Genomic DNA, 10,686 nt, shown 5'->3' with positions numbered 1-10,686 from the left:
CTTAACCACCTGGCCATGCCGAGCCTCATATAGATGAAGGGACGTAAAACATTCTTCCCGTTTTTTTATGTTTATAGGATGTAGAGTACTCTGTGTGTTTTACAGTTTGAAAAAGAAATTAGATAATATAGTAACTAAACTCTTATCAGTTTAAAAACACAAAATAAAAAAAAATAGAGCTGATTCAAGACGTTTGGACATATTAAACGAAAAGGAACGACTACTTTTACTCTAGAATTTTTTGTTTTAAAGCTCAGCGTTTTGGTTATATTTATCATGAGACTATATACAGCATAATGAAAACTCTGGTACAACTACTTGAGCTTTTAAATTAAGTAAAAAATCTGAAATTATAAATAGCTATACTGCGGTTTGAAATGTTGTAGCTAATTAATTGTTCCCATGGAAAATGTTGTTCGTTCTACTGTGACAATGATTTAATTCATTAAACTATTATAAACAAACCTCATTAGCTTACGATACTGTAACAAAGCATTGTGACTGAAACTAGTGACATTTTATTATAAATGTTAACGCCCAGAAACCTTTTAAAGTTGCAGGCTAATAAATTAAATGTGAAGTCGTCTATTTAGTTACCCATTAACTGCCCTATTTTGATACAAGTATTTTGTATTATTTAAGTGTTCTCAAGTATCTAAGTTCATTGGATAGTACACTGACTTGAATAATGCAATGGAAATTATCGTGATGTTTATAATATTAAGTTAAGTCTTGGATGGGTTGAAGACTCGCAATCATATGACCTCATTTAAAAAACGATGTTAATTAGCTTGCTGTATGGTGATTATAGCTCTTGTGGTTTCAGCAGTTAAGCCTTCAAGTAGTAGAAAAATAACGTACAAATACTTAATTGTGTACGTAAAATTCACTCTGAAAATACATAGGAAAACTACATTTTTATCAAAATCAAAGCTAACGGCATATGCCCCCCCCCCCTACACATTCCTCGTAATTTGTCCATTGCGGCTCATAATCAGATGTGTAAAAAGTAGCATTTCAGGTCGATCTCCTTTTTATTTCCACGACAAGTCGCTGCCAGTTAGAAATTGAGAGACAAAAGACTATGACTATAAGCAATATAACACTTTAAAAGTTACGGTTTAAACGGCCAAAACTGACTTTTGGCGCCTAAATCGTAACTTTTAAAGGAAACTACATATTTTTATCGGTACAAAGGAAAAAAAATCCATTTCATACTTCAAAGTTCAAATGAACATCATTTTTGCAACATAATTTTAGAACTTGGAAGATATGATTATGTGTATGGAAGTTAATTACATAGGGCTAGATATAGTTTGTATCATAATGTACACATTATAAGAAATAGAGGTTATTATATTGTGATAATACTTAGATTTGTTTTTTGTAGGACTGGGTGCTGCGGTACAGTGGACAAAAGATTGGTCACAATGAGCCTCACGTGTTTGCTATTGCTGAGGCTGCATATAATAGTCTCCAGTCTATGGCTTGTAACCAGGCTTGCGTTATCAGTGGAGAGAGTGGGGCAGGCAAAGTAAATATGCATTAGTACTTATTCAGTGTCACAAACATAAATGTACAGTAATATAGTATAAATGGAAGCCAAAAAACAAACAAAACAAACATAATGGATACCTAAGTTACTTTATTGTGCAGGAAGGTAGAAATGCAAACCCTGATAAGGTTATGCCATGGTGCTTATAACAATATAACAAAAATATTGTTTTCTGTCAGACAGATATATTTTAATTAATTTTAGATCTTTTAATTAAGAGGTGATGTACAGAAAAGTCAGCTAGCTCAAAATTTAAAAGGCTAATCTTGTCAGGGAAAGTGCAATTCGTATTAGTGAATTAACTTAGTGATAACTGATATCATAAATAACTATTAATATTATTATTATGATATAAGAGCTATTATTTTCAGTTTTTATTAATTCGCACATAATAATTTTGCAACACATATTTGTGTTAAAACGTTTTTTTTTGTATTTTCAGTTTCATAATAACATTGTTAGCATTTTTAATTTTAGTAGATACTGAGCTTGTAGAATCTGTATCATTAAATTTAATTGTAAATAATAATAACAAAATTAATCTTTTCCCCAGTCTATGACTTAAGTTTATACTGCTGTTTGTTTATATATCCTTATTCTCACGTACAAGAGATGTAAGAATGTTAATTGCAGTGTTCGTAAAAATTTAGAATAAATTTAGTTTGGATATTTTTGTGGTGCTAAAGCCAAAGTAGATTTACATACTTGTGAACAGTTTTCAAAGGGATAATAATAATAACTTTCAGTGAATGTCAACTGCCATTTTATCATTATATTGCTCTAAATTTTAAGATATTTGATATAAAATTAATACTTCAAGAATTCATTAAATAGACTTTTGAGGTATACAAGCTTAAAACCTCATAAGCTCCAATCATAATGTATTTCTCAGCATACATCAGCATAGCTAAAACTGATGCTCATCTGTTAGAGTTTTGAAACTGAATTCTAATTGACGCTTTATATTTGATGTAAAATATTGAATAGCATAGCCAGTTTTCTGTTATTAAGACAAACTTTACGAAATTATTTAATGTACGATAAAACTTTAAATTTTGTTTACTTTTGTGTTTTCCAGACTGAGAGCACCAAATTCATACTCCAGTATTTGTGTACAGTTACAACTAATGTCTCGACTTGGATAGAACAACAAATTTTAGAAGCCAACACTATTTTAGAAGCTTTTGGTAAGAAGTGAATATAGTTAAATATGCATTTCAGGGCTTAAAATTTGCAACAAAAAAATGCAAGTAATCATATATGCATACAACAAAGGATTTTGTTCATATGTGTGATTGTTTTATATATTTTTCTAAAAAACAATAAGATATATGCGACCATTGATTTGATGATTTTAAAGAAACAAATATATGTTAAACAGCTTACCTCAGCTGCTTTTTTTTTTAGCTTCCCATTCTATTGAAAGGCAAAAAAAAAAGACATTTTATGGGCTAGTATCAGGAGTAGGTAAAAATCAGCACATCAGCCAATAAAAAGTGTCATTTGGATGCATTTATCATTATTGACCAATCCTACAAATTACACAGCCATATGAGACTCTCTGATTGGACTAATAATAATTGATATAAAAACTGCTAAATGACTTTTCATGATTTTGTTGCCAACTAGAACTAATGTCGTTTGGGCATTTATTGGTTCATTTGAAGAATATTTAATGATTTTTTAAATTCTGTGATTTGTGATGTAACTACTTTCTGATAGTATGATGGAAAGCTTGTGGGTTGGATGAAAAGCAGATCAAATAAGTGCTGGTACAGAGTATCAGTAGAATTTTATCCCTGGTGCACGTGCACTTTAGAAGAGATGACCCACAATGTGTGTGTGTGTGTATATGTGTATTAGCATCCATCACTCAGGGTTAACTTGTTCAGTTTCCGTAATTTTTGTATTGTAATTGAAAACTGTCTGATGATGTACCAGGCCTGTATGCAGAATGTTTAAAAGGGGGGTTCTAATTTGTGAGATCAAAGCCAACACATATTGTGCGGAGCACAATCAGCATGCAAAGCATGCTAATGCTATGGGGGGTCTGGGGGCATGTTACTATTTCAAGCCAAAAATGCTAATGTTTCATCAGAAGAATGTAGACTATGTAGGAAATGTTAAATACCATAAGCAGCTGTGCTATAACTATATAAACATAATTTTTTCACATAAAAAAAAAGGGGGGTTTGGCCAAACACTCTCAAACCTCCCTGTGTATGTGCATTTGTACATGTGCTATTTTGTTTTAGGATTTTTACCCAAGAAGGTAGGATAAAAAAAGCCCCAGAAATAAGGCACATTTCCACTTCTTTATACACATTTGTCTTGCATCACCCAGAGTTGGCTGGATTGATTACTGTAATTTTTTGCACGATAACATGAAACCCTCCAATGTTGTATGTGGACTATTTTGTTTTAGGACTTTTGCTCAAGAAAGGGGATAAAAATACCCCTAAATAGAACAAATTTTCACTTTTTTGTAGCCTTTCTTTGCTTCAAATTTAAAGACACAAGTATTTAATCAGCAAAATGAGTTAATTATTACCTTCCACAAAACAGGGTATGCAATTAACATCCATGGGGTCATTAGGGATTGAATAACAAAAGAAAAAAGGAAGGAGAACATTATCTCATATTGTCTTTTATATGATGTTTGCCTCTTGACTGTTAAAATGTTTTAAGTAGTAGAATGTAGATAGTTTTTGTATGGTACCTTAATTGGAGTTTCTCTGATTTTGAACAACAAATAAAGAGAGAAGATGCAAGGTTATCAACTACTTAATTTAACATAAAAGTTTGACTCAAGTTTTATAAGAAATGCATTTAAACTTTATAGAGATTTTTTAGATTTGTTTTTCAAATTCAAAGTATATGAGAAATATATTAGTTGTTGTTTTTCTTTATATTTTATATTTCAAGCTGCTTTATTTTCTGATTGCTGTAAACTTAATTTTTGCAGGTAATGCAAAAACAGTTCGCAATGACAACTCCAGCAGGTTTGGAAAATTTATTCAAGTATGCTTTGACTCAAATTATCAAATAAAAGGGTGTATAATTCAAGACTACCTTTTAGAACAGTCTCGTATCACATTTCAATCTCTAGAAGAACGAAATTATCATGTGTTCTATCAGTTTGTTGCTGGGGCACAGAGAAATGCAGAGCTGCGAGAACATTATATGGTTGGTCCTCCTGAATCCTATTCATACCTTAATCAAAGTGGATGTATCAAAATCAGTGGCATTGATGATGCTGCCATGTTTGATGCTTTGCGTTTAGCTATGTCAGTACTTAACCTTCCTCAAGAAATGTGTGATGGAATCTTTAGTGTACTCAGTGCCATATTGTGGCTGGGAAATCTTCAATTTGCTGATGTAGATGGAGAAAGATGTCAACTAACACTAGCTGATGAAGAAGTGATTATGACTGCTGCAACATTATTAGGAGTGGAGCCAGAAGGGTTGACTCAAGTTACTCTACAGCGTCAAATCAACGTTCGAGGGAATGTTACCGAAATTCCTTTAAAACTTAGTGAGGTGCTTATCTATTTTGATTTAATTATACAAATAAATATTACTATTTTTTTGTTGTTGTTAGACTTATGACTTTTTAAAGGTTATGGGAAGAATTTTAAAATTTATATCTTCTTTCATCTGAATGTAGTACATTAATTGAAAGATCATTTCTTTATTGCCAGAACTTCAACTTTAGCCTCAAATGTAATGTTTCTATCTGAGAAAGTAAAAAAATAAAAGCAAGCAACATAACAGAAGAATTTCTGGTTCCTAAAGATTACTACTCCACAATCTATAAAAAATAACAACTAAATAAAACTAAATTAGTCAAGCTAATACATATCATCAGGTAAATTATAATACAGAAATAAATTTGTGAAATGAAATGTCTAGACTTGAGCTTTCAAAGCTTAAAACCTAATTGTCAACTGCCCTAAGGTAATCCCTCATTCAAGTGCCTCATTCATTAGTATTTCCTATTACAAACAATTTCTTGGATTTAAACCTTTGTTTTAAACCTAAATTACTTGATGTAAGTTATGTTTGTTATTTACCTCAGCTAGAGACATTTAACAGAAGCTGTAAGACTTAATCAGTAAACAGATTTTATTATTATTTTTTTCTTGCAACTTTTCTAAATTCAATGATCTTAAATTAATATTACCTTAAACCACTCCTCGAAAACTCACCATAGAATTGGCCTTTAATAATGTTTCCATATTGTCATTAAATTTGAAAATATTACTGGCAAAGTTGGTGAGTTGGGCAAAAAAATGGCAGATGGGCTTTAATTATGGTGAATGCAAAGTAATATATATAATTTTGATGGGAATAAGCATAACAAGTGTTATGGAAGAAAAGAATATTGGTGTTCTGGTTGATCAGTATCTTAAGCCATCCAAGCAATGTGCTGTTGCTAGTGGTAGGGCAAATAAGGTTTTAAATCTTATTTACAGAAATATTAAATACAAGTCTAAAGAGGTTATAATTTCATCATATAGGTCACTGGTTAGGCCACATTTGAAATATTGTGTTTAGTCATGGGCTCTTTATCTTAGAACATTCATTTAATTGTTGAAAAGGGGGGGTTCAGAGGCTGGTTACTAAGATGATACATCAGATGGAAAGGCTATTATATGAGGAGAAGTTAAGCCCTCTGAAATTTTCTCTTGATCTGTTTAAGGTGTTTAATATTGTTAAGGGATGTGACAGTGTTGATACATCATCTTTTTTTTCATACTTAATAATCAGAATGGTAGGACTAGGGAATAAAGATATAAATTTTGGCAGGGAAGGAATAATCTTCAGTTAATACAGTTTTAATTATCTAACAGGATGGTTAGCCTTTGGAATGGGATATCTTCAGATGTGGTGGATGCAAAAAATTTAACAGAGTTTAAGGGAAGGTTTGGTAAATGAATCGTAAGGGCTGGTGTTCTATCTTTATTCTAAACATTAATAGATGAGATGGCCTAGATGAACCAAGAGGTCCCTTGTTGTTTTTAAATTTTATGTTATATAAATATATGACATAACTGTTCAAACATAAAAGGTTACGAAACAGATTGAGGAACCTCACTAATAACTTTATGCCCAACAAAAAATGTCCATGAGGCAACAATTTTCTACCAAAAGCCTAATTTTTAACATTTTCAAAGATTTCATAGAAACAATAACATACTAAATACATTTCATAAAGCACTATATCAAAGACTTTCTCAAAGGTAATATGAATAACATAAAACAACATGCCACATAAAAAAAAATCCTTATCAAAAACCCTAATAAAGTGGTAAAGCAGGAAAACCTCTTTTGAAAACCATGCTGATTATAATTCATTAAAGTGTTCATGGTGTGTTTCTAAGTTATTTCATAAAAGAAGAGTATTAACGCTAAAATAAGGGGAAATAATTTCTTTAATATTAACGATGGTCTATTAAAGGTGTTACTATAGTGTGTGGTCTACACAGATACTATCATCATCACCATTTTAATAATTCACTAAAAAATCATTTCTTGCTAAATAATTTATATTTATCCACGTTTTTGTTCAGCAAATAATAATAATTTAATAAGTTGTGTGTTCCAAAAGAGTACCTTAAATTTAGGTTATAATTGTGCTAGTTTTATTTGTTTGAGTTTATTTCATTCTGATTATATTTGCCCCCAAAATGTTATGTAATGGTATTTTGTACTTTATTAGTTTAAAAGTGTTATTTATAATAAATGGCACCAATTGCAAATAAGCAAAAGCTAAAATAGTGATGATGATAGTATCTATGTAGACCGTATGCTGTAGTGTAAATATCTTTGTAGACTGCATGCTATAGTAGCACCCTATTAAATATAGTCAGGATTTATTATAAATGGTACATGTAAGCTTGATTACATTGCTAGTACTACAGATGCAATTGTGAAAAACATTAGCACATTAGCAGTTTTATGAAGCAGTGTGTTTGGATAATTTCATTGTTCCATTACTCTCTCATTTACATGTATATATTTGTACATTTTGATTTATGAACAAAATGATTTTGACTGATTTGAAAATATTGTTCCAACTCCCGATGCTTATTTTTTTTATTTCCTTAATAATTAGTATGCTCTCTCTCTGTTAACATAATTTAAGTTCACAGTCTGACAACCAACCTGTTATAAAACATATCATATCATATCATTTTCACTTCTAAGCTGTGTTTGATTTCACCCTTCTCTTTAAGCTTTCTTCTATTTGAATATGTGATTACATGTGCTAAGGCTTATTAGGACATACGAGACTAACAATTTTCTCTTAATGATGCATCAAGTGCTTTAAAAGCATGACTATTGATTAAGTGCTTTAATTACATTTTGGTCTCTCTTCCTTTGGGTAAGTACATGCATACATTTTAATGCATTACTGAAGTCCTTGTTGTGATGTAATTTGTCAGGCTACAGTGTTACAGGAGGTATAATATCTTCTAGCCAAATAAACTTCAGCTAGTAATACTGAGAGATCACTTTACACTTCAAGCAACTCCTTGCATTTGCAGCTTTCATTTATATTCACTAACATATATTTCTCTAAACATCATATCTGTTTTGATGTTAGTGGAATGATTTTTCAGTGTAACATAATAATATTTTTTACACTATAATTACAGTAATTTTGATTAATCCAAGTTTCATCCAAATTAACTTTAAATTTCCATCTATTATTAAAAGACAAGAACTTGAAATTTTGTTTTCTTAGTATCCTATATTGAGATGTGAATTGAGAAAAACTGATAAATATGAGTATTATGTATACTTTCTATTTGGAAATGCTATATAACTGTTTTGTTTATACCTGAAAGAAAGATATAAGATTAATTCAGAAGGGTTATTTCCATTATAGTATTTTTATTCCATACATGCTGATAAATATGTTTTAATTGATTTTTTTTCTTTGGTCATAAACACTTTGTTGTTTTAGAGTTTTATAAATCATATAGGTAATACAATACTATCTTAAACGTTTTATCACAGAGAAACCAGAAAAACTTTGTAACAATATGCAAAGATGGGTTGTAAGTTTCTGTAGTCACCCCGAATAGAATATTTTATCATAATCATTGCGACTCAATTACTTTGGCCAACTATACTTCATGAAACAAATTGTGGTTTACCAAGTATGACCTCTTAAAAGGTAAATATAAAATTAAGAAAGGATGAAAATACTCATATTACAAATATAATGAAACTGTGAATTTAAACTTCAACTAAAGTAGGTAATCTTGCATATATAAAACATGTAAAAAATATTTAAACATTACAGCTGTGAAGTCCATTCAGATGCACTTCCAGAAGTTCTAACTATCTAGTTTTCATCCACATTTTTAATATTACTGGTTTATTATTTTAGGCTCAAGATAACAGACATGCTATGGCCAAAGCTTTGTATTCTCGGACATTTGCTTGGATTGTGAACTTCATCAATACTTGTACTAATCCAGGTCAAGACAGCAAAAGATTTTTAGGTGTTTTAGACATCTTTGGTTTTGAGAATTTCACTGTAAGTGTTTCTTTGGTGTCAGTTATAATTCTATATAAATATTTTAACAGTCTCCAAGTGATTTACTTAGAAATAGTAAATTTGATTAAACCTTTCAGTTTAATGTGTAACTGAAATATATCAATGCAGTTGTGAGAACAAGTTAGTTCAAGGCTTATTTACACATGTTGATTAAAATTAAAATGTGGGTTAAAACAATTAAGGTGTTTTGATTAAGTGAATTTTTGAATATCACAAGTATTTACACTGTATTTAAAGAATGTTCACCATAAACAGTAGTGAGGTTTGACACTTATTTCACAATAGTTTTTTTTTTATGTGTTTATGATGAATAGATCTTATTCAGTATTTTTTATACTTTAAATCAGTATTCTAATACTAAAGGAAAACACTGTCCTGTTAATTGGAACTTTGATATGTGGTTTCTCATTAAAATATTTTTAAAAATGTACCACCCATCTGGATACATAATCAGAATAAAATGATTTCCAAGAGAGAGGATGAAACTTTGTATAAAAATGTTCTTTTACAATTTGAGAAGAATATGTTATTCTTATTTAAACTTGATCTCACTTAGGAGATTGGGTAACTTTTACAGATGCTGAACTGAAGTTCTCTTTCTGGTTTGCTAATTATATTTATGTTTTAGGATTCAATTGGAACAGTACATTCCAGTGCATGTAGTTATATAAATGATGTTATTTTCAAATTCTGATGGTAAATTTGTCTTTTATTTTAGTCAACAACAACTTACTACTAATACATCTAATCTCTTGTTTCTATCAGTAAAACCTACACGAAAATTAACTTCATGCAGTTTCCAAAAATTCCTAATTTCTCTTAAATTTTATACAAAAGCATAGTTATCTTAAAGTAATTAAAACTGACAAGTTAAAATTTTATATAGGTTTATTTTATAGTTACCTTGTAAAAGCTGTCAAATCAGAGGTGTAAGAGGCAAACTAAATGTAGGGGGGCACGGTTTATTTAACCGAGTGAAGCAAGGGAATGTACACAAGGCGCCGCTGCCTGATTTTCTAAGCTTAATGTATGCTCCAGACCCGGTCAAACCAAATCCAGGACAAACTATAATACTCATGAATATGTACATCCCTCACCAAGCAGCAGGGTTGAAGAGAAGGAGAAAAAAGCTTCTGAACACCCCTGGTTGTCCTCAAACACGTTGAGGTTGAAAGGACGTAACCAAAATTACCACCCAGAGTATAAGTAAGTAAGAATGTACACCACAGGTGCACCCAATATGGCCTGGGTGTCCAGAGCTCACCTTAGGGTCCTGAAAGCTCTTGAATTCTGTATTAAATTTTATGCATTTTCCTCCATTTTCTGAGAGTAATTTTCTTAATTTTGATGCATTTTTGCTGAAACAGCTTGAAAGCTTCCTACACAAATGCAAATAATCAAATTTTGAGTTATGGTGAGCACTCTGTCTTCAGAACTGCATTATTGGTAATATTATAACTTCTCCGATTTCTGAACATGTTCTATTTTGAATTTCATATTTGTCAATTGAATAATGTAGAAACTTATTAACTCTATCTTATAATTTATAACATCAAGT

General features: G+C 30.6%; 1 protein-coding gene across 1 annotated transcript in view; it reads left to right on the top strand.

The window, feature by feature from the left end:
• The first annotated feature begins 1,401 nt into the window (after nucleotides 1–1,401).
• The window catches only part of LOC106457445 (unconventional myosin-X-like), a 71,416-nt gene continuing 62,131 nt past the window's right edge, over nucleotides 1,402–10,686 (top strand). Inside the window, exons 1-4 of the mRNA XM_022383390.1 lie at nucleotides 1,402–1,534; nucleotides 2,634–2,742; nucleotides 4,521–5,095; nucleotides 8,958–9,107. Of these exons, the coding sequence (XP_022239098.1) occupies nucleotides 1,484–1,534; nucleotides 2,634–2,742; nucleotides 4,521–5,095; nucleotides 8,958–9,107 (885 nt within the window). The 5' untranslated portion in view covers nucleotides 1,402–1,483. The remainder of the gene's footprint in view (nucleotides 1,535–2,633; nucleotides 2,743–4,520; nucleotides 5,096–8,957; nucleotides 9,108–10,686) is intronic.

The sequence above is a fragment of the Limulus polyphemus genome, unplaced genomic scaffold, assembly GCF_000517525.1.
Source record: "Limulus polyphemus unplaced genomic scaffold, Limulus_polyphemus-2.1.2 Scaffold332, whole genome shotgun sequence".
NCBI classification, from domain to species: Eukaryota; Metazoa; Arthropoda; class Merostomata; order Xiphosura; family Limulidae; genus Limulus; species Limulus polyphemus.
This window is presented reverse-complemented; position numbering and strand designations above follow the sequence as displayed.